The 25,604-nt window shown below is 42.8% G+C and overlaps 1 protein-coding gene across 1 annotated transcript in view; it reads right to left on the bottom strand.

Annotated features, from left to right (window-relative positions):
• The window catches only part of LOC126472311 (serine protease easter-like), a 78,667-nt gene extending 71,967 nt beyond the window's left edge, over positions 1–6,700 (bottom strand). The window contains exon 1 of the mRNA XM_050099927.1: positions 6,613–6,700. Coding sequence (XP_049955884.1) covers positions 6,613–6,694 — 82 coding nt within the window. The 5' untranslated portion in view covers positions 6,695–6,700. The remainder of the gene's footprint in view (positions 1–6,612) is intronic.
• Between the last annotated feature and the right edge of the window lie 18,904 nt (positions 6,701–25,604).

Raw genomic sequence — 25,604 nt, 5'->3', positions numbered from 1 at the left:
GTATATATAGGTATTATACTTTTAAGCATGGTTATCCATCCATCAACATAGCTTATCTCTGCTGCTACCGTTTCAGAGTTCGCATTATTTCGAATAGTTCTTGTCAGGTTATAGTTACAAGAACAGCTAACGTCTGTGACACACACACACAACACACACACACACACACACACACACACACACACACACACACACACCTTATGCAGATGTGATGCACGAAACGACAAGTGATGAACACGAATTGGAAGTGACTGCTAGGAACAGAAACACGGGGTCAAAATGTCGCGGGTAACGAGGCAGACGTACCGAGGTCTTGTCGCTCCTCTGACACTGGTGAGAAATACCCGTGTGCCGCTACTGTTTCTGATGATTTAAGGAACTGCATTGGTAGTGTGTATGCTGCATGTAGACTAGTTAAAAGTTAGATCCCTTGAACAAATTCGAATCGGGATTTAAAATAGTTTACGCCTGTAGATTGCCTGTCGGAATCTGATTACAGGGCAACTTTCAAAACGTGAAATTTTTAAATTAAAAGAAATTCTTAAACCCTTTTGCGTCTTCGTTTAGCTTAAAATCTTAGTATACTGCTTTTTTTCTCTTTCTTCTCTGTGCAGTGAAATCATCCAAAAGGTTCGAATTTGTAAGCAAATTAAGTCTGCTTCACATCTGACTATAATTATGTTAATATCACTGGTATAATAATTTAGCTACCGCTCCATCACTGTATGTACAACTCCCTCAATTTTTCGAGTTTGTTACATCTGGAAACTAAACTCAAATTAATAGAAAATATATCTATCATCCATTTGCGACCAGAGAATTAACAACGTTTAACTTACTCGGTTCAGGAGATAGAAAGGTAAACCGCATAAAGTTACAGGAGGGACCTCCTGTACATAATGCAAACATAATGTGGACAAAGTGACTTATTTGTTCCAGTATTCTCTAAATTAATGACTTGAAGATTCAGGCACCATAAGTGCTACGAAAAAGAACGTAAAAACTTAAAATGACATTATTAACACTGCAGAAAATAGATGAGCTGGCAGACAACCTATAGTCTTATAAAAATAAGACTCATTTTTAACATGGTCGCACTCACGTGAGAATTATTAGTTATAGGGTAAACACAACCTAACCTTCTCTGATATCTGTACTCCGTACTTCATTTTTAAAGTGGTTTTCAGTATTTAAGTTTATATGAAAATATGTAGCATGTTGGTAGTGGAATGTACCAATCGGTCGCATCTTAAGAAGGAACGTAAAAACCAATAGTGGAAAAAAAACGCTTATCAGTTACAAGATGAATTTATGATCTCATAAACAAGCGTTTTCACCTAAATAAGGAAAGATATTTAGGTGGTAAAATTGTAAATACATCGCTCTGAAGAATCGCTAAAATCGCAGTGTAACCAATCAGTGGTCTTATGTTGACTTAAAGGAAATGTCGCGAACACAAGGCAGTTTAAACGTGACACTAGCGGCATGTATTTTTCACGACCGATTTGACCGCTTTTATCTGTCTTCCTAATACGTATGCGGGGTGTTCGTAAATATCCCTTACAAACTTCTAGAACATGTAGAGGGGATTAAGTAGGTAATATTTTGAATAGGAACCCATCTTCGTTCCAGGACGATTTCAGTTTATATGACTAACACCTCCACGTCTGCTGAGGAAATGAGTAAAGTCTGAGAGCTGCCTTTCCTGGTGTGCAACAGGGTAGGTAGAATGACGTATACTATGTCAGACGGTCACCTGATGTCACTTAATGTCACTTTAGAGATGAGGAAGATCTGCTCGCACGAGCTCTGGCCGCTGCACTAGAAACTCAAAAGACATCAGCTGGGATGGAGAGTGTGTACCAGAACATGCTTCGAAAGTCTGTAACAATGTTGGTGGTCGCCACATCGAGCCGCTGTTGTAATGCATCAGTATTGTGTTGTACGTAAAGTATGCTGGATTCTTTTATGTTTCGGAATAATGTAAGCGCGCAATGTTTGAATGTTAATACAAACAAATGTGTTTAAGTGAAACGGATATTTCGTTACGTTCCGTTTCAAATTTTTACGTAACAATTGTACTGCGTCACGCCTAATTCAATTCCTCAAAACAGAAGTGGATGAGTTGAACACTCAAACCGTCAGGGCTCCTATTCAAAATATTATATACTCAGTCCGCTCTACAAATCCTAGAAGTTTGTAGCGGAAATCTCCGAACACACTGTTAAAAACACTTTCACCCATTATTTGCATGATATTGATGTAAGAGTAGGAGGAAATACATCTAAATGAAAACCGTAGGATGTTCCTGCAAGAAATATCCTTTAGTAGTTTGTATATCGATTGGAGTTTCCTTAACCCCTTCCCAGAGTATTTAAATACCATGGCTATATCTGGAGATGCCGAAGGTATTGCCGCATTGGTAACATCTGTTCCTGTTAGATCACTGAAGTCAAGCACAGTTGGGCTGGGCTAGCACTTGAATGAGTGACCATCTGGTCTGCCGAACGCTTGGCAAGTGGTTTGCACTCTGCTCTTGTGAGGCTAACTAAGGATCTACTTGATTGAAACATAGCGGCTCTGGTATGGTAAACTGACGTACGACAGGGGGAGCTGTGTTCTGACCACATGCTCCTCCATATCCGCATCCAGTGACGCCTGTGGTCTGAGAATGACACGGCGGCCGCTCTGTACTGTTCGGCCTTCATGGCCTGTTCGGGCGGAGTTTTAGATTTATATCTGGAAATGACGTTCTGATAGATTTATCGAAACATTTATACAGGCTGGATGAACACCGTGCATTCACAGGTTACCTAGCGGAGCTGTTGAGAAAAGCACATCGTTTGTGCCACACTGCCCCATAACGGTTTACTAGAAACTACTTTCCATATCTGGCCGCGGCGAAAACTGTTACGCATGCTCTGACGTCTGCCGTTAGCTCTTGTAACGCGCGCTACTGTTTCAGCTGTGAAGAAGTCTTCTGTCCCAGAACACTGCACCGTGCTTTATTAGTACTTGCTGTTTTAATTATTAGTGTTAACACACTGAAATTACATACCTTTCTAAAAACTGGCTTCTTTCACTTCAATGGAAGTGTGCGAAGACAAAGGTACGCACAAGGGAAACTCCCCGTCGCACCACCTCAGATTTAGTGGTAAAATGGGCCATTGGAAGGCTGTACTGAAGTGCGAAAAAAGAAGCAAAGTAGAAGCAGTGAACGGTCAAGCTCAAGATGTGCAACATCGAACTTCTTGCAAATCGACTTGTGTTGTCACTGTTTCGGACTGCGAAGCGGGAGACACGTGTTCAAATCTCCCTCGTGCTTTTTTTCCACAAATTTACTAACTGTCCGTCCGGCCATTGACGTGTCTGTTCTTCTTCTTTTTTTCTAGCAGCTGTCATGCAAACATTAGTTATAGAATATGAGTTTTGTGGTAAGAATACATTAGCGTCGCAAGTAAATTTGATGAATAGCGAGAGCAGGCGAGATGCCGCATAGAAATCTCGCAGAAATCAAAACAACAAACAAACGGGTATGAACCGTGTTACAATGAAGGAATTCAAGAGTCAAAACTTCCAAAACGGAACGCAGTAGGCATTACACGCAGTAAAATGGCTCTGAGCACTATGAGACTTAACATCTATGGTCATCAGTCCCCTAGAACTTAGAACTACTTAAACCGAACTAACCTAAGGACATCACACAACACCCAGTCATCACGAGGCAGAGAAAATCCCTGACCCTCGCCGGGAATCGAACCCGGGAACCCGGGCGTGGGAAGCAAGAACGCTACCGCACGACCACGAACTGCGGACTACACGCAGTACTTGTATGGAACAAATAAGAGGTAAGTACGTCTGGAGGTCCCTTCGTTAGATGTCGCTGTTGCAAACGAACGTTACACGACGACACAGACACAAATCTGAACACAGGAAACAGACATGTCAATGACCGGGCGAACAGTTCATAATTTTGTGAAAAAAATAAGGCAGGAGGAATTGGACCCGGATATAATCCCTTCGCAGTCAAACACTGTGACCAGATAACCACGACGCCACGGGCAAGCGCAGTTGCTCGATGTTGCACGTATTGATTTTGGACCATTCACTGCTTCTGTTTTACTTATTTTTTCCACAGTTCAGTACACCTTCTTTCGTGCTTGATCTGTGTTCAGTTATTGACTGGCTATTCAATGGCTCACCTTACCACTAAATCTGAGGGGAGTGCAATGGGGAGGTTCCCTTGTTGAAGGAAATAGTAATGCGCCAATTGCGAATCCGCTGCCAAACAAAAAGTAAATATTACTGAAGACTTCTTACACATACTGTGTGGCGGTCACGTTACAGTTCTGAAAAGCAGAGGGGAAATCTCACGGATTCATTTAAAGGTCACAAGCAGGGCTCTGACCTTGCAGCTTTAATTGTCGATCTTTGGTTATTTGACGTAGTTACACATTATGCCTCATAGCACCTAACACTTTGCACGCGTTTCTGAACTGTCAAGGGCTATCATATGAAATTTTAGATGGAAAACATAAAAAGCTAGCAAATAGAGTGAATAGGTCGCACTAAAAACTCTTAAGGATCCGTCTGGGTGTTTCACAGAACGATCATTGTTGATACTTCCGCGCCAGTTATGTGCATATAAAAAGTTTTGATAGTAATACTAACATCGTTTCGACATTATTTGCGCTATTCACAACAAATAGAAACGATTTTGATAACAAACAACGTTTAATGAGATGCTGTCACCGACTCTTCCGCTAATAACGAGAACTAATTTCTGTATTTTAAGATTATGAATTCGTAATTTTCCCACAGAGGGTTTTGATTTGGCATCATTTGCGGAACGGCTTTGAAATTATTTATGCATAGTGGTTGATCTGTCAAATTCATCTTTTAGCTGACGTCAGTTTTACTTCAGTAGCAGCGTTCTAAAAGCGCAAAAGTAAAGGATTCCCCGAGACTTCCTACGGTCGTTAACCAGCCAGACAGCCCTCACTCAAACAGACTGGAGGCAAGACGTGCAACTTGGATCAATGGCTCCGTTTTCTGCGTCTGCTATGCAGAATGAATCTTTATCTACATCGCATTGGTCCCTAACTGCCACACAATTACAATACTCCACGCAGGTTCGTCTACTACCATTGATCAGAGTGGAAGGATCCTCCTACTGGCTAAAGACGTAAGTAATTCAGAGGATTACTGCAAACTAATCTTACAGGTAACATTTTTTCTCATACGGGAAACTTCCTTACTGTAATTTTTTTCTGATGTTTCATCCATTTCGTGGCTCGTTAGTAGCATTCTAAATGAATACACACAGACATTTTGCACTATGTTTTCTATTACACATTTATCAATTGAAGACAAAGACTGTAAATGAGTCCGCGATCATGTTGTGGCACTTTATTTGTAAAGGTCCCGCTTGATCACATGCGTTGTACAGCTCACAATTACCGGTTTCGGCTGCTGCCATCTTCAGATCTCAAAATATTCTAGTGTAGGTAACCAAATAATACACAACCACAAACGGCGTAAACTGGAAGAACACTGTACTGTTCACAGCCTGCAGAGTCGAAGTAGGTGTAACAAATATCTCCCTGTCATCTGCTAGGGCACAGGTACGAAGTAGTGTTAGTTACGGTTAAGACGAGCTGCCCGAAATCGCTATACTCGTACTATGACATGTGCGGCTTTTCGGTGTTCATTACACACGATACTGAGTAAGGAACTTACCGTACTACGGTTAATGTAACATGTTCACTCTCCTAGCAAATTTGGTCGATAACTCGATAAAACCAGTCACAACTGCAGTGCCTAATTATTTTCATTTTCCACTTCTGCTCTGCACCATATTAAGCTTATTTTTATAAGGTTGGTCGTTACAAAATATAAATGTGGTAATGTCTATAAGATATAAGAACGTTTGACTTGAACTATTACTGTAGCTACACAATAAAATTATGACCCAGCTGCATTTGAAATGTTTTTCTACATTGATTTTTCCTCCGCAACTAGATTACCTGAAGAGTGAAAAACTGAAAACAATTTTATTAAAACATGAAGTTCGTTGTGTGTGAGCTGTACTTTGGACCAACAGATGGTGCTGGCGTCCATCAGGTCCAACTAAACACCCTTCGAAGCTTAACGTTTATGTTTCTTTACGTACAGTTTTCCAGAACAGTGAGAAACAATAATTAAATACATTTTGGATAGGTACAGAGGCGGTAACATAAGACTGAAAAACATTAGCACTGTAAATAGTAAGATAAGTTTCACGACACTAAATGAAACTATTCGAAAGCTCCAGTCCTCACAGTCAATTTGCTGTGATGTGTAAATTTAAAACATAGTATATGGTGTAATCGTAGGTGTATCTACATACGAATTGGTTTACATTTCTACTCCTCGGACACTACAACGTCAAACGTACAATTTCATAACTGTTCCTGTGTTCTTATCTAAGTTTTGTTAATATCTAGTTGCAGCTTCACGAATCTGTTTACGTATAGCAGATCAACCACAATGGACATCAATCAACAGCGGCATAGTTCCGAGCTGAATGTGAGGGCCACGCCACCGTGAACTAGGCGATGACAGTGTACTCACGGGCACTTGCAGTGGTGGCGAACGCTGCGAAGAAGGCGAGTGCGCACGCGCAGTAGGCCAGTGATGCTCCTCGTCTGGCCATGGTTGCACTGCGAGCTCTGGAGACGCACTGGCTGCCGGCTGCCGAGCGCTCCGTTAAATGAGGGCCGATCGCTGCCCGCTCTCCCTACGCCAAAGCAGTAGCTCCGGGCACTCCCCGACACATCGCCCTCAGGGGTAATCTCACGCAACGCCGCGGGCGCACTACAGACCTGGACAACACGATAGGCTATTGCAGTGATAAGTGTACTGGGTAAAATATTACTCATCCCCAGGGGCCATCACGCTAATATGTTGTAACACCGCCTCCAGTCTTGATAATGACCTCAACTCGGCGAGGAAAAAGGTCCACAAGTTTCTTCAAGTACGCCCTATGTAGCTGAAGACGGTCATTTATTATTATAATTGCGGGGATGTGGATTGTTGCGCGTCAGAGCAATTCAAATTAATATCGAGTGGTTTCAAGGGAGTGTCGAGATGCTATAGGCGTCGTGAATCTTCGTCAAACCAGGAATATATGCGTTCAGCACTGCGAACACTGCGGTTGTTATCATGGGAGACAGGAGCGCCCACTCCGTACTGATCGTGAAGGTGTAGAAGAAAGAGTAACATTTGGCCACACAAATGTTGAAATGAACATCCTGGTTCATTGTCACCGTAACATAAATGAGGCGTCCAAGTCACGGTACGATAAAAGCCCCCAAAATATCGCAGTACCACCTCTAGCCTGTATCACACTATCCACACACTGCATGTTAAATGTTTCGTCCACTGACAGTCTAAATGACGCCTTGCATACGTAGTTTGAAAAGAGGCACAATCAATAGTCGGGAACCAAACTACATGCCTCCAGCAGCTGCTGTCCAGTTCCAGTGTTGGTTTTGCCCTTGAAGAAGTGCTGCTTTAGATTATGTGCCGCAGTGAGCAATGACCTTTCGCGAGGTATTCTACTCCAAAAGTCTATTGCATTCAGTTTCTTTCGCAATGTTCGCTAGGGAACTTGTTGAGATACACCTCGATTCACTGTGTCATTGAGAAGTGGTAAGAATCGTTCTGATCCCTGTCAGTTAAGCTCTCTCTACGACTATTGTCCCTTACGCTGTGTCACATGGCTATGTGTGGTACACCATTCCTTGTACACTCGCCGGACAGTATGCGCGCTCATAAACCAACCAATCGAGCAACTTCATTCTCGGTGTGGTCATTGTCACGATCCATCAAATGGTTCAAATGGCTCTAAGCATTATGGGACTTAACATCTGAGGTCATCAGTCCCCTAGAACTTAGAACTACTTAAACCTAACTAACCTAAGGACATCACACGCACATCCATGCCCGAGTCAGGATTCGAACCTGCCACCGTAGCAGCAGCACGGCTCCGGACTGAAGCGCCTAGAACCACTCGGCCACAGCGGCCGGCTCACGAGCCCTCCTTTCAGTCATTCTGTGATACGTCCACGTCTGCCCATGTTACCGCGCTTATTAAATACATCCGCCTGGTACATCCTCTTCATTACAAAGACTTAAATCAGCGTTGTAGTGTCAACCGCTCTACCCTTTTTTAAGAGAATAACTAATATTTTATCCTAAGAGCTACCATGAGCTGCGGTGCTATATCGTTCATTTAATGACGTTTTGTGACACATGCCACAATGATATGGATACAAAGTTCACCGTACAGCGGCTGTGATGTATTCCATCGCAGGTGGCATACAGAACATCGTCAATGGCGAGCGATGCTCTCATATGGACACACATTAAATGAATCGGCTTCCCATCCTGTGACTCAGATGGATTTCGCTCATGCCATCCTCTGTATGACAAGCGGCCTCTACAGGTTACAATGAAAGGTATGTGGTGGCAGTATTAGAACAACAGTCCTATGGCCGGCCGGAGTGGCCGAGCGGTTGTAGTAGACGCTACAGTCTGGAACCTCGCTACCGCAACGGTCGCAGATTCGAATCCTGCCTCGGGCATGGATGTGTGTGATGTCCTTAGGTTAGTTAGGTTTAAGTAGTTCTAAGTTCTAAGGGACTGATGACCTCAAAAGTTAAGTCCCATAGTGCTCAGAGCCATTTGAGCCATTTGAACAACAGTCCTATGCGAATGGAACAGGAATACTAATGACTAGTAGTGGTGCAATGTATCCTCCACCATGGACCATACGGTGGGCTGCGGAGTATCTGTTCACATGTGGATACAAATGCCTACAGCGTCCAGTAACTACACAATCAGACTGCAGTCTGGGAACTGCAGTGATATACTCTAGGTACTCCACGTCGTGCTAGTTTCTTGAATAAATTTCTAACGGGCAGAGATACCCACTTACTAGATTGTCAAGTTTTCGCATCACAATCCTAAGAGGAATGTCCTAAATATGCTAGCACCGAAAGTTACCCGCGAAGCAGACACAAATCTGATTTTTCAAATGGTTCAAATGGCTCTGAGCACTATGGGACTTAACATCTATGGTCATCAGTCCCCTAGAACTTAGAACTACTTAAACCTAACTAACCTAAGGACATCACACAACACCCAGCCATCACGAGGCAGAGAAAATCCCTGACCCCGCCGGGAATCGAACCCGGGAATCCGGGCGTGGGAAGCGAGAACGCTACCACACGACCACGAGATGCGGGCAATCTGATTTTTCCTCGATATTTATGAGTGGAAGTGAGGCTGAGCTTGTTCATAGAACGCCGCCGTATACGTGCCGAATCCAAATTCCGATAAATTTCGGATATTATTCAGGGATATTTTCCGATTATTTTGGTACAAGGGACTCGTCGTCCCCTTTGGCTCGTTGCAGATTAAGAAAGTTATTATGACTTAAAGGCTCAATTTGTTAAACTAATTTCCTTCGTTTCTGTATAATCACTTTCAAAATAGTGAAAAAGCCTATAATATGTAATCACCAGATTGTACAACACAAACCACTGAGGAATTTAACAATCCTCAGATAATGGGAGTATATTTTTTACCACACTCTATTCAGTCTGTTCTGCCAGTTAACCCATATACGATGTACTTATTGGTCAACTCACTATCATCAAATTTATTCATACTTCTGTGCATCACTGTTAACCTACAACTAACACAGCAGAAAAAACAAATCCGAGATAGAGCCGAGCAGTATCGAAAGAAACTTCAAGCAGAAGACTGAAGTGTGTATGTGTGTCAGATGTCTTCAGCAAACAAAGTGACTGAATGGAACAAGTTTCTTTACCAACACAACTCGCATCATATACCGTTGACATGTGTACTGTTCAGCAAATATTTCCAGCGAATATAGATAAGAAATATACAGGGTGTTCCACAATTCATGTTACACAGTTATAGAGGTTTTAAGAGGGAGTTAGCAGACCAAGTTTTATATAGGGACCCATGTGCAAAAACGTCATCCAACGACGCTACACAGCGTCAAACTCATAGGCGCCGAAGCATGTAAATGTATGTATACACAGGGTAATTTCGTGAGGACGTTAAAAACTTTCAAGGATGATGGAGACTGATAAATGTATCAATTTGAGGTAAGGGTGTAACATGAACTGGTGATCACCATGTATATGAGAATAAGAAATCAAACGAAATACCATTACATTGTAACGAGGCACTGGAGAGCATCGGTGCCTTACACCAAACTACTGAGAAGGTATTAAGGAACAACCTCTGATATTTTGGTTGTTGAGTTAGGGTTTACACTGTATTCCAGTGGCTACAGACATCCCGTACGACAACCTCATTTTCCTTGTGATCCTGGCTATCATCCACACATTACTAATCATTGTTGTCGACATTTTCGTCGCTGCTCTTCGACAGTGCAATGTTTCTGAATCTGACTTTGATTGTGATGTAACCACAGTATGCTATATTAAACATCTTTCACAAGGTGATGGAAGTGTCTATCTGTGATATAAGTTTTTTCTGGCCCAAGAGGCGTCCATGTTTTCCAAGTTAAAATAGCACGAAGGAGATCCATGATCTACGTTTTACTAATACATTCATGTTTCACCTGACGCACAAAGCTTTTAACGAGATGTACTCGTATATGGTCGTTGTTCGATCTATCCTATAATAGGCTTGTTCTGAGACTATTGTTGCGCAGACTATTCTAAGCATTTGAGCTCCGTAAGCTATTCGATTAAATGATTCAAATGGCTCTGAGCACTATGGTCATCAGTTCCATAGAACTTAGAACTACTTAAACCTAACTAACCTACGGACATCACACAACACCCAGTCATCACGAGGCAGAGAAAATCCCTGACCCCGCCGGGAATCGAACCCGGGAACCCGGGCGTGGGAAGCGAGAACGCTACCGCACGACCACGAGCTGCGGACAAGAGCTATTCGATTAGAAGACCGCCTAATTTAACTGCAGGTTATGACGCGCCATGGTTCTTAATTCAATTTCTCCTTCTTGATGTTTAGTCTATACGAACAAATTTGGGTTCGCTATGCTGTACAGAATGCCCATGCCCGTAACATCGGTACAAATAAGACTGTCACCTGAGGATATAAGATCCATTATGTCCTGTTCCACACTGAGCATCCTCAACTTTTTCCCAACTCTGTTCGCAGCTATTGCTAACGTTAATAACAAGTTACCAGAACAAAAACTATTTTCCGGAGCCATGTTAGTGCAGATGAAAGGACGCTCGTTGCCAGTGAAACAACGTTGCGACTAATACCAGACTCCTGGCCTGCCCCTTCTCCCGACTTAAATCCATTTAGCACGTGATATATTGCAGCACATCAACGTGCACCAACGCCCATCTAGCAGTTCTCAACCGCGCTTCTCGAGAAAGAGAACGTCACACTTCACCCTTCTCCCATTTTCCTAATGATTCTTCTCCATGTAAAATCATCCAAATCTTGTCTCCCGGATAGGTTGTAATGAAGAACATCACCACAGAGCTTCGCTATTTGTTACTGATTGACACATACCTTTCCCGTTCCTTCACCTCCTCATTTTGGGGGGTCAGCCCCATTCGGCGCTATAGGCAAGCTGACCTCACACAATGTGATGTCCATCTTTGACTGGTAGACCTCAGGCAACATGTTCCCGCATTTTCATTCATTTCCATCCAATAGGTAACATGTTACATAACTTGCTACGTCTCCTACTTAAGTTTAGCTATTCATCTGTAAAAAAATTTAGTTTAAAATTTCCATCATATCAAAATATAATTCATTTTAATGCTGAAGAATGCCAGTGCTTTTAATTTATACTGTACATTTTTATTTTATGAAAATCTTCAAATTTTGGAACCATGACACTCCCATTTGTCTTACAAAAAATGGTTCAAATGGCTCTGAGCACTATGGGACTCAACTTCTGAGGTCATCAGTCCCCTAGAACGTAGAACTACTAAAACCTAACTAACCTAAGGACATCACACACATCCATGTCCGAGGCAGGATTCCAACCTGCGACCGTAGTGGTCGCGCGGTTCCAAGCTGTAGCACCTAGAAACGCTTGGCCACTCCGGCCGGCCATTTGTCTTACAATTTTGGAGGGTACATCAATGTTAAATTTTCACGATTTTTACTCTCTTAATCATTGGACTTTGCATCACAACAGCACAATTTCAGATTTGTTTTTGTTTCCCTTTTGTCTTCTATTTGTAGTTATACTTACACGTGTAAACGTAAAGTATTTTTTATGTTGTAACTTCTACATTCCTGTTACACAAATTATTTAAATGTTCATTACATCAGTATTTACAACTATCATGTATATATACAGACTACAGTGATGAATGAAAATTTGTACCAAGGCAGGGATTCGAGCCTGGGTCTCCAAGCCTTCTGAAGCGTGAAAGAGAGTTTGGTTCGAGGGGAAGGCGGGCTACGATAGTCCGTGTAATTGTGCAAAGCCACTGTGCCAGGATGGCGTAGAAGCTAGCGCATCTGCTTCGTGAGCAGGAGACTCGGAATTGAATTCTGGCCTTGGGGCAAGTTTTCATTCATTGTTTCAGTTTGCACATGTACATCGTAGACGTTTGAGGCTTGAAGAAGTCCGATATACACTCCTGGAAATTGAAATAAGAACACCGTGAATTCATTGTCCCAGGAAGGGGAAACTTTATTGACACATTCCTGGGGTCAGATACATCACATGATCACTCTGACAGAACCACAGGCACATAGACTCAGGCAACAGAGCATGCACAATGTCGGCACTAGTACAGTGTATATCCACCTTTCGCAGCAATGCAGGCTGCTATTCTCCCATGGAGACGATCGTAGAGATGCTGGATGTAGTTCTGTGGAACGGCTTGCCATGCCATTTCCACCTGGCGCCTCAGTTGGACCAGCGTTCGTGCTGGACGTGCAGACCGCGTGAGACGACGCTTCATCCAGTCTCAAACATGCTCAATGGGGGACAGATCCGGAGATCTTGCTGGCCAGGGTAGTTGACTTACACCTTCTAGAGCACGTTGGGTGGCACGGGATACATGCGGACGTGCATTGTCCTATTGGAACAGCAAGTTCCCTTGCCGGTCTAGGAATGGTAGAACGATGGGTTCGATGACGGTTTGGATGTACCGTGCACTATTCAGTGTCCCCTCGACGATCACCAGTGGTGTACGGCCAGTGTAGGAGATCGCTCCCCACACCATGATGCCGGGTGTTGGCCCTGTGTGCCTCGGTCGTATGCAGTCCTGATTGTGGCGCTCACCTGCACGGCGCCAAACACGCATACGACCATCATTGGCACCAAGGCAGAAGCGACTCTCGTCGCTGAAGACGACACGTCTCCATTCGTCCCTCCATTCACGCCTGTCGCGACACCACTGGAGGCGGGCTGCACGATGTTGGGGCGTGAGCGGAAGACGGCCTAACGGTGTGCGGGGCCGTAGCCCAGCTTCATGGAGACGGTTGCGAATGGTCCTCGCCGATACCCCAGGAGCAACAGTGTCCCTAATTTGCTGGGAAGTGGCGGTGCGGTCCCCTACGGCACTGCGTAGGATCCTACGGTCTTGGCGTGCATCCGTGCGTCGCTGCGGTCCGGTCCCAGGTCGACGGGCACGTGCACCTTCCGCCGACCACTGGCGACAACATCGATGTACTGTGGAGACCTCACGCCCACGTGTTGAGCAATTCGGCGGTACGTCCACCCGGCCTCCCGCATGCCCACTATACGCCCTCGCTCAAAGTCCGTCAACTGCACATACGGTTCACGTCCACGCTGTCGCGGCATGCTACCAGTGTTAAAGACTGCGATGGAGCTCCGTATGCCACGGCAAACTGGCTGACACTGACGGCGGCGGTGCACAAATGCTGCGCAGCTAGCGCCATTCGACGGCCAACACCGCGGTTCCTGGTGTGTCCGCTGTGCCGTGCGTGTGATCATTGCTTGTACAGCCCTCTCGCAGTGTCCGGAGCAAGTATGGTGGGTCTGACACACTGGTGTCAATGTGTTCTTTTTTCCATTTCCAGGAGTGTATTTTCGTCTGATTACGTACAACCTTTGGTTGCAGTTGCTTTGTCAGTTTCAGATTCCATTTGAAAAGGATTCAATAGTTCAAAGTCGGTCGTGGAGTAAATCAAAGAACTTTCTAGAAACTGGAGCGGCTATTCATCTGTTATCGAAATGAAGACTAATATTGTCTATGGGTCATCGGAAACGGTTTCCTGAATTTTGTGTCGTTATTTCAAATGGTTCAAACGGCTCTAAGCACTGTGGGACATCTGAGGTCATCAGTCTCCTAGACTTAGAACTACTTAAACCTAACTAACCTAAGGACATCATAAACATCCATGCCCGAGGCAGGATTCAAACCTGCGACCGTAGCAGCAGCGCGGTTCCGGACTGAAGCGCCTAGATCCGCTCGGCCACAGCGGCCGGCTTGTCGTTATTTGATATAACTGGTGCAACCAATTTTTAAGATAATATGATGGCATCGTAGTGAAGGTACTGAAAGCACCTTCTTCTTCCATGTTCATCTCGCTCAGCAGGACATTCCTATCACGTTTTTATACCATGTTTTCACCACCAACGACGGCACCGTTGCTCCCTTCTTTTTATAGCGCTGAGTTGTATTAAGTTATCTTCCTTACTGGATATAGCACAGCAGCCGGTTCAATGCTAGACTTTTTTGACCCCAGCGCGAAAAAAGAAACAAACAACGAACGCAGTCGCAAAAATGTTGCGAAAAGTGACGGAACCAACGTGGGAAACATGGCCTATTTTTGAGACTCGTGTGGACGCGCCAGCATGAAGACCCGATGGCAATAAACGACAAAATGGTTCAAATGGCTCTGAGCACTATGGGACGTAACTTCTGATGTCATCTGTCACCTAGAACTTAGAACTACTTAAACCTAACTAACCTAAGGACATCACACACATCCATGCCCGAGGCAGGATTCGAGCCGGCGACCGTAGCGGTCGCGCGGTTCCAGAGCGTTGCGCCTAGAACCGCTCGGCCACTCCGGCCGGCAATAAACGACAGAACGAAGCTTCAGAACCTTGTTTAACTTAGCTGCCCATCATTCCTATAAATCTGTAGCACATGGCGAGTAGTGTTATCTTGCAATCAATACTCCTGTGTCCGTATCGAAAATCGGGAGTTGGTCCACCAGCTTCTGAGAAAGGAAAACGACCCGGAAATGACTAAGAGGAAGCTTGGTGTGATGAGAATTCCCCGTCCCCTAGATAGCGAGACCATTAGAGGCAAAAGCGCTGGCTAAGTTGCACACGGATAGCGGACGCGGACTTACGTGACGAATCTTCCTAGCGTTCACCTGGAATAATTCAGGGAAACCGTAGAAAATATGAATCTGAAGGATACGGACGAGCTTGATTCTCTCCCTATTCTAATGCATGCCCAGTGCATCATCTCGTGCGGGCTAGAAACCGGGACGAACGGCACAGTGTGTCAAATGTGACCGAAGGTCTGCTTCAGATTCCGAAACGACAATTCCAGGAAAGGGGAGTGAGCTTAAAATGGCCTCGTGTAACTTCTGTTTTTTGTAGGAAAAACAAATACTGTCCAACAGAAGCTCTACGAAGGTACAAGAGTCAGTTCCACTGCAAAGGACTTATACTGCTCACGGATCCCAAAGTTAAGCACACTTTTTTAGGCAATTAGACTCTTTAGACGAAGCTTGGTATTTAATAGCCCTATTTTACGCTGATAAGTCTTCAAATGGTTCAAATGGCTCTGAGCACTATGGGACTTAACATCTAAGGTCATCAGTCCCCTACACTTAGTACTACTTAAACCTAAGGACATCGCACACATCCATGCCCGAGGCAGGATTCGAACCTGCGACCGTAGCAGCAGCGCGGTTCCGGACTGAAGCGCCTAGAACCGCTCGGCCACAATGGCCGGCCTGATAAATCTCATAGATCTCCTACTGCCTCAGCAATCCTGATGATTATTAGCTGCTTTAGACGGTCAATAAATGATTGAACACAACATTGTCCAGTTTACTTTTCAGATAATTTGCGGAGACGCGGGTCAGTGGCCTACGTAACTTCTAGGCAGCCTAGCAAAATTTGACTAGTGGCGGTTCACAGCTAAACAAGTATTTCTGTAATATTCTTTTGACTGTAATTGTCATTGCAACTAAGAATTTCGATTAGCGCACTAAGATTCTGACTGACGCGGAAACAGACACTCTAACATAGTAAATTCACTCCTAAAACGCTAGTTGCCGACTGACATAGAAGTTTTGCGGAGTGCATGACGGGTGACAACTGACTCCTGACTTTGTGTGCGACGAATATTTCAGAACCGCGTGAAATAGATGTCACAAAACATTGAAATACAAAGTTATTGCGTTTTAGATATTAACATAATACACTGAAAACTGTAGGAGATAGATCCACATCAGGCTCAAACGCTATTGTGGTTAACAAGTGGTTGAATGTCCTTTAAATTACCACTAACAATAGTTCCGTTTTATCCAGCCGAAGCTTTTCCCTGCACTTGAATTGATAAAATCCCGCCAAGAACTTCCTAGAAACTTAAATATTCTAATTTGAATATTCCGTAAATTAACGCGTTGTTCTAGGGAAATTTGCATTTTTGTAATAGGAAAACTCAGAGGTACAAAACTATAACACTAGATTTAGTAAAGGATTTTAGGTTCACACACTTTAGATTTTGTATGCGATTGACTTTTAAATTACACAGTTCTCAGGAAAGATAGTACGTTCCGTAGAAAGACGGGAATGAAGGGTTTTTAAACAAGGTATATCACTCCGGAAACAAATAGTTACTAGCAGATAGAATTTTGAAGTGCATGTGGTTTACAAGACTTTAAAATCGTGAATATTTCTTTAAGTAAAATATTTCAGTGCAAGGTATCAGATATCATCAATAGTTCGAAAGCCATGCCGTGTACAGCGAATTACAGCGTAATAAGAACTTAACAGTTTTATATGTTGATGGTATGTGCTGTATGTGCAGAAAAGGTGTCACAAAAGAACAAAAAAAAATTTTAAAGGATAAAATGTTTTTAAAGGAGTCTGATTATAGCAAGTCGAGCTGTTCGACGCTGCTACGTTCTGACCCACTGTCAGTCATGCAGTCATAGACTGTGCGGCTGGTCCCGGCGGAGGTTCGAGTCCTCCCTCGGGCATGGGTGTGTGTGTTTGTCGTTAGGATACTTTAGGTTAAGTAGTGTGTAGGCTTAGGGACTGATGACCTTAGCAGTTAAGTCCCATAAGATTTCACACACATCATCATCGAAACAATGACAAACATTGAGAAATGTTTCCCGCAAGTTCTGTGAAGGTGTAAGTTAGTCAGCGGACAGGCATTTTGACTGCCGTCACAGGGGTCACCGATATTAAAACAGGAAGTATATACAGAGCACCGCTCGAAATGCCTGTTGCATAACTGTGGAAAGTACAGATCAAACCGCAAGCAAACAAGGACTTTCGAGCTATCTTAATGCAGCCAAGTTGTCCGTTGCTCAAAGGAATCTAAACTTACTTCCAAGAAGTGTAATAAATGAAATGAATTTGCAAAGGAACATTTTCTCTATCCTCACGGGTAAATTTGCAAGGTAGCACCCTTTCTCTAAGCGCTGTAGTATCAAACGTATAGCGAATAGTCGCTTCGTGTTTCCTTCATGGTGACAGGAGTCATATCTGTCTGATGCGGGGAGTCGGAGATGTCAGCTGTCTGGTCGTTCCTTTGTCAACATCGTTACGACGTACTATCGTGGAAGTGTCTCTCATCCAAATATATTGTTCGTAGAGTAACGTTACACAGCCTGAAATAAAATATGATTTCTGCACTACATAATCCATTTATTGTCTCGTACACTCTTCTGCAAAGGACAAGACACACAATGTGATATAACACATTAACAACTCAATGGAAATGAATGTAATTTCGGCAGCGTGTTGCCTCAGATCTGCCAGTTGTGCGCAAAAAGCTGGACGTCACATTGCGTAGGGTGTGCGTGACTATAGCGTCAAATGGGACTGCCCCCGCAACACGAGTCAGCTGGGGGAACGGGAAAAGGCAGTGCGTATTAAGCAGCGGGCAGTTAACAGGGCACTGTGTAACTGTTCTACATTGCAACACGGCCAGGAGACAACATCCGGATGACTTCACGGGGTAGAGTCATAGAGGAAATGCAAGGAAGATGTGTAACGAAAGTAGCCCAGGAATTCGCTATTGCCCACAGCGTTGTTTCAAGTGCAGGAAGAGCGTTCAGAACCACAGACACGGCAGCCATTAGGAGAGGAGATGGAAGGCCACGGTCAACCACAGCATCATATGACCGCCACATTGTTGAACAGGAAAGAAGAGACACACGTACAACGCTTCACAGAGCAACGGCGATTGCAGGGGGGTGGGGGAGGGGGGGTCTCTCTGCCCGACGGTCAGTACACTGTTTTCCATTGACAACCGCACATTGGCGGAACCGTGCGATGGTTATAGGAGCATCAGGACTGAATTAGCGAGAAGGATCGTGTAGTCTTCTCGGATGTAGCAGATTCAGTCTGAGAAGTGATTCTGGATATACCCTCATATGGCTAGTCGCGAGAAGTTAGTTCCATGTTCCATAGATCATCTTAAGGACTTCTTTACTGAGAGTATGTGGAACGAGTCAGTTTATAGGATACGTTCACACGTCCAGTGTTAACGTTAATGAATACGTTATTTTAGGCCAATTCACCCAACTAAAAACTTGGATTGTCCTTTTTTTACGGACTAACACATTTCAAATAGAAATTCGTCCTGGAAATGGAAGGCGTTGTCAAGGTTAATGACTTTAGGTTAGATTTAAAACTTGCTTTCCAATCTGTCAGACATTTTCTGTTATTTAACAGTTGATCAAAACTTTTGGTTGCTGCGTATTGAACTCCTTTCTGAGCGACTATTAGCTTTAATGATGAATAAGTCATTTTTTCCTCTACTGTTGTAGATGTAGGCATCACTATTTTTCTCAGATTGTGAATATTATTTATAACGAATTTTTTGAAATGGTTCAAATGGCTCTGAGCACTATGGGATTTAAAATCTCAGGTCATCAGTCCCCTAGAACTTAGAACTACTTAAACCTACCTAACCTAAGGACATCACACACATCCATGCCCGAGGTATTATTCGAACCTTCGACCGTAGCGGTCGCGCTGTTCCCGACTGAAGCGCCTAGAACCGCTCGGCCACACCGGCCGGCACGAATTTTTTAAGCGAATATGTGTATTGCGATTGGGCAGTTAAAATTTCTAACCCCTTGCAGAGGTACCTACAGGACGACCGTAGGTGAAATGTTACTGCTCGGTTTTTTGTTTCTCAGTCAAGAGTTACCCCAGTAAAACACACAATGCACCCAGGAACGTGATAGGACGAGGTCATTTTGGTGGTCCATATGTTATGGTATGGGGAAATATAATGTTGTACGACGTACTTTCGTTCAGATTTTTGAGAAAGATGCACCCATGGGTCAACTTTTTGTGACACTGCACCCCTTTCCCATGCGCATGTTTTAGGGGTGCATTCGACCCAGACATCATTTTTATGGATGACAATCCGCGAACGCTTTGAAGAGCACAAGTGGGGGAGCTCTTGGAACGAGAGGATGTTCGGCGAATGGACTGGCCTGCCCGTTCCCAAGACTTAAATCCTATGGAGCAGGTATGGGACGCGTTGGGAGACGTATTTCAGCACGTCCACATCCATCAACTGTCAAAGGCGCTGATGGAGGAATGGCACGCCCTGCCGCCAAACCGCGTACGAGCCTTGTGACCAGCGTGGGAGTACGTTGCAGAGAATGCATTGTTGTCCGTTATGATCACACACCCTGTTTTAATGTTCACTGGGCCATCATAAATCGTTGTGACTTCGGTGTAATAATTGTCTATAAATAAAACTGTTTTCATCTGTTCGTCTCAGTGTGTATTCTTTTACATTTAGTTACCTTCTGCACTGCACCGTAGCAGTTCTTTCTATGTATGGTCCACGTTTCACCTAGTTATATTACTTGCTAGTAGCAAATCGTGTGGAAGTTATTTTCGTCCTTAAATTTTGCACATCATTGTTTTACTGTGTAGAATGCAAGGAAAGCGATCAGCCAGTGTCTCCCAGATCGTCATCCTGTTATTCGCTTCTTTCCAAAAAATAGTATGCCTTCCTCCATGAAAGTGCTGCAACTATGAACGTCACACGCGTTGATAACACAGAGTACTTAAAACATCATTAGTTCGACCTTCCCCATACGCAGCGAAACCTCAACGGCCGTTTCTCCAGTAGGCTTCATGAGAATGCAAGCGTATGAATCAGATACGTCGGAACGGAAACTGAGGTTATTATTGTAATGCGGCAGATTCATAAAGCTCGAAGCTAACTGGGAATGATATGAAGACCCGGTCATACTGTAAAATAATTACACAATATACATTATAAAAAGTCAGTATGAACATGCGTCCAAAAATCCTCCGTTAGAGAATTACGGAAGAAATTCCCTGTATTGACTCCTGATTGCGAAACGAACGTCAGGCATGCATTTTTATTTACGTTCTTCTTTACTTATGATCTTGAAATTTGTTTTAATTTTGTCTGATTGTCTTTTGTTCCATATCAACGTATGAGGTGAAATCATTAATGATCATCTTATTCGTCGCCATTTCTTCTCGCTAAATTTCTTAGAACTGAGGTACTTCATTAATTTGACCTTTGTCAAATATTTCTGTCAGTATAAAATCTCTCCGCTGATCTTCATCTACGTCCACTGCCCTTTCTATAATATTGCTTTCAGGTTCATGTATCTTGTTCAGACCCTCTATAAACACCCTCCACCTTTCAGCTTTTCCTTTCCTGCTTAGAATTGGTTAACGATCTGAGCTCTTGATATTTATACAGCTGATTCTCTTTTCCCTAAAGCCCTCTTTAACTTTCCTGTTGTCATATCTGTACTTTCCTAGATAAAAATGCTTCTGAATCCTTATATTTGTCCACTAACCGTTCCTGCTTAGATATTTTGCTCTTCTTGTCATTTTTTTTCAACGTTTTTATTCCTTTCCGAATGCTTCATTTGCTGCATTGTTAAATTTTATTAATTAAATTCAATATCTCATGTGTTATCCAAGGATTTCATTACTCCTTGTCTCTTTTATCTGCTTGATCCTCTGCAGCCTCCACTGTTTCATCTCTTAAAGCTACCCATTCGTATTCTGCTGTATTCCTTTACCTGTTCTAGTCAACTGTTTTCTAATGCTCTCTCTGAAACTATCACAACTTCTGGTTCTTTCAATTACCCAGGACCATCTCCTAAATTTATTAACTTTTTTCCCAATTTATTCAGTTCTAATATACAGTTCACAGCCAATACGTTGTGGTCAGAGTTCAAATCGGTACCTGGAAATGTCTTAAAATTTAAAATCTGGTTCCTAAATCTCTGTCTAACCATTACGTAATAAATCTGAAACCTCCAGTGTCCTCAAGTATTTTCAACATATACAATCTTCTTTTATGATCCTTAAATCAGTTGTTAGCGATGATGAAATTATGCTCTGCGCAAAATTCTTCCAGGTGGCTTCCTCTTTCATTCCTTACCCCTCCCCCCCCCCCCCCCCCCCCCCCACATGTACACCTATTATTTTTCCTTTTCGTCATGTTCCTGCTATCGGATTCTTCGTTTCTACCTTGGCTATGATAATACGCTCACTATGCTGTTCATCGTAGCTTACCCGCATTCCTATTTTGTTATTCATTATTAAAAGAACTCCTGCACTACCCCAATTTGACTTCGTATTTATAACACTGTATTCACCTAACGAGAAGTCCTGTTCCTCCTGCTACCGAACTTCACTAACTCCTGCTACATGTAATTGAAACCTGTTCATTTCCCTTTTCAATTTTCTAACCTACATGACCGATTAAGGGATCCAACAGACCACGCTCCGATCCGCAAAATGCCAGTTTTGTTTCTCCTGATGACGATGTCCTGGGTAGTCCCCACCCGAAGAATCCAATGGGGGACTATTTTATCTCCGAAAAATTTTACCCAAGAGTGTGACCTCATCATTTAATCGTACAGTAATGCTGCATGTCTTCGGCTGTAGTTTCCCCTTGCTTTCAGCCGTTCGCAGTACCAGGACAGCAAGACGGTTCATTTTGGTTGATTATCCTGACAGGTGCCCCTGCAACTGATATGCTTATCTTAATTTAAAAATATATTTCCTTAATTAAAAAGAAAACCTAAATCATCATGTTGTAAGACACTCGAAGAAATCAAATCACAGTGTTACGTAACTATACGATGTGCATGTTCATTGATTTACAAAAATAGCGTAACTGTCGGATATTTTGTGCAGTGAACTAGAGGCTTTGAAGTCTATTGCGCGAATACAGAATTCTGCCTCAGTTCAGTAGTTGATATGCTCACTGTAGTCTGAGTTCTTTTCGTTGGTTTTTTTTTGATCAGGTATTTAAAAATGCTGCACTGGAAAAAAATTGTGTCACTTCACAAAAGGTGCCAATGTAATCTACATCATATAACGAGCCGTATTCACAAGATTTTCTCATCCGTAAGCTGCGTTTCGACATCTCTAGCTGAGGAGGAATTATTTCCGATTTGTACAAGTACTCAATTTCATAACATAACATCTCACAACCGCATGAACAGTATCGCTACAAGGTGTGAAGTTTTGCCGTTTCCTTTATGAGAATCAATTTCCTCCGATTATTTTCTCTTTGCAATATCTGCACCGGCGTAATTCCATGTGTCATGCAATTGTCCTTGTAGCTACTTTTCATACCTTAAATCTTTCTCCTTGAAGTAATTTGTTACCGACTTTTATTCCCAGTGGACAATCACGGTCAATTTGTACTGTGTTGTGAAGTATTACATGGATACCGCTGCGTCCTGGTACATGTAAAGTGTTCTCCCCGTTTCTCTGCACTACTTAGAAAAGCTGCTAATATTTGCCGTCCTTATGAGGCAGCTAGAAGATACGAAATTTTCCAGTAGAGACACCCGCTGAGGTACAACGATGTCACATGCATCGCAAGTCTATGTAGCGAAAACATTTTCAAGAGAGTTTTTTCCAACGTAATCGTACGATCTCAAGTTATGTTGCTATCTGCAAAAGATAAGAGAAGGGTAGCGTCTCCAGAAAGAGAACACATGAACGCCATGAAAGCAACAGTCATTACAGTAATTTAGGTTATCAGAAAATGTTCTGCTGTAGGATACGCCTATTTCTAAGTTGTCTGGAGATAAACTGCGGTCAGATCTTGTACATTTTTATGTTATAATGGGCAATCAAATAGAAACAAGACAGATGAAGAAATAGTAGGTAAACTTTTTTTATAATTTCAAAAGTAATCGCCATTAACAGCGGAGCGGCCGTCCAGAGCCCGGCTTCTTGCAATCGTACATTCTCGTGATGAACGCTGCCAGCAGTCGTGTACAGCGACTACATTCCTGCCAAGACTTCCTGCAGTATTACAGAAGGAACATTCAGCTTCTCGTAGCCCAATTGCAAGACTTCGTTCAGACACAATGAGATGTTTCGCCGTGAAGACATTCTTGACTAACACGAACTCACCGCGTCCAGTCTCAAAGGTAACTAACACTTACGACTGTTACAAAGTGTATTTAAAGCAAATCTGATTTGCGTACACACAGTGGCGCTACTAGCACCGTTCTTATGCGACCGGTGCTAAATTCGAACAGACACCATCTTTCAGATGTAGAAACACACCTACCAATAGACGTTTATGTCGCTCAACTCCATATGGTTGTTGCGAATTTTTTCCCGAAAGTGTAGTTGTATATATATCAAATTTTTGTAAACGTGTTTTCTTGTTTATCGATAATTTGTCATAGTCTTGCTAAAGCATTATATTTATCACGAGCGAAAAGTGTCTGACTTGCTGTAGAATTGCGAAGTTCGGGGTTTTGTGTGATGTCTACTGTAGTTATTTTCCATTTGGGTGTCAGTAGTGCCGTGGGAATTGGGGAATTAAGTGAGGCTCTCCAGTGGTTTTGCAGGACATCTAGCAGAGATAGAAAGATAGTGGAACAGGAAGGAAAAATGGCTGTTCTTCTGGCTGATTTACACACCCTAGGAAATACCTGGAAACGTTAAAGAGAATGAATGGTAAAGACAAGTAGTAAGTGCCAACAGGTGATAGAAGGAACATTTAGAACTACATCTGACAGTTTTCTGCTGAATGTGAAAAATAAGTTTGACCTTTTGCTTCAGTTAGAAAGTTATGTTCCTCAAATAGATGTAAGTGTAGAGATGGCACAGCAAATTTTCAGCAATAAATCGAAAAGTAGGAATGTAGGGGGGTCAGTAAAGAGAAAGGAAGTTTTGTTGTTGAGTAGTTTTCATGCTAGAGGCGCTGGCTAACTGTTGCAGTAGTATCAGATTATTAGGTCACCAATTTTTTAAACCTAATGCTGGTGTGGAAGAGGCGATAGAGGATTTAGGATCACTTTGCAAAGACTTCACCAGGGAAAACTTCGTGATTATAACGGGCGGGTAAGGTAACAGCATTGACAGCGATCCCGGGTACAATATAGAGTGTGATCTGTATCAAAACCGAGACAAACTAATTTAGAGTTTGTCTCCGCTCTCAGACGGCATGACTACCCTCGTTTCAATTCTTCTGTTGTGTGTTTTAATTTAGAGTTTGAACGGCTGCTTATGTCAGATGCAGAGTCACATATAACAGCATAATTCTGACATAGTGCATCAGCACAAATAGCTGCTGGTTAAAAATTTTCAGCAATCAGCAGAAATTTTATCCTACCAAATTTTAACTCAGTCATTGCGAAACGCTAGCTATCTTTGGTATATCAATATATTTGAAGATTAAAAAGTAAAATTAATGAAGTCATTGTCTGTACTGATGAGCTACAGTCATCAGATCCAGGTTAAGTAATCTGCGTCTCTTATCATGTGACCACTAATGAAGATGTGTTAAGTGTTACAGGATTTAGTTTAGCATTTCACTTTTGCAGACAGGGGGAGTTACCCCATTAATCTGACATTGTCATAAATTTAAGAACATAGATATTCACAAAATTTTGCTGAGAGAGAATATGGAAAATACGTGCGACAGAAGTCGAATTCCATAATAAATCCTTCATAGTGGCAAATGTATACAGAGCACCTGCAGATTACTCCAATCTATTCATTAACCACCTTGAAGCTCTACTGACAAATTTAACAACAAACAAATCGAATACGTGGTTACTGGTAATTTTAATGTAGACTTCCTTAAAAATTCTTTTAGTAAGAATTTGTTAGTCAGTAATACTAACGTTCAACGTAATTCCTACCGTAGACTTCCCAGCTAGGGCAGTTAATGGCTCACAAGCGCCTGCTGATAATATCTCTATAAAAAGGTACAAAGAACAAAATTATATTACAAAACTAATATTCGGTGGCCTCTCAGACTATGACATGCAGTTTCTTTTCTTAAACGTTAATAATGAACAAAACTGATATTCAAGAGGGT

This window comes from Schistocerca serialis, chromosome 1, assembly GCF_023864345.2.
Source record: "Schistocerca serialis cubense isolate TAMUIC-IGC-003099 chromosome 1, iqSchSeri2.2, whole genome shotgun sequence".
In the NCBI taxonomy this organism is placed as follows: domain Eukaryota; kingdom Metazoa; phylum Arthropoda; class Insecta; order Orthoptera; family Acrididae; genus Schistocerca; species Schistocerca serialis.
This window is presented reverse-complemented; position numbering and strand designations above follow the sequence as displayed.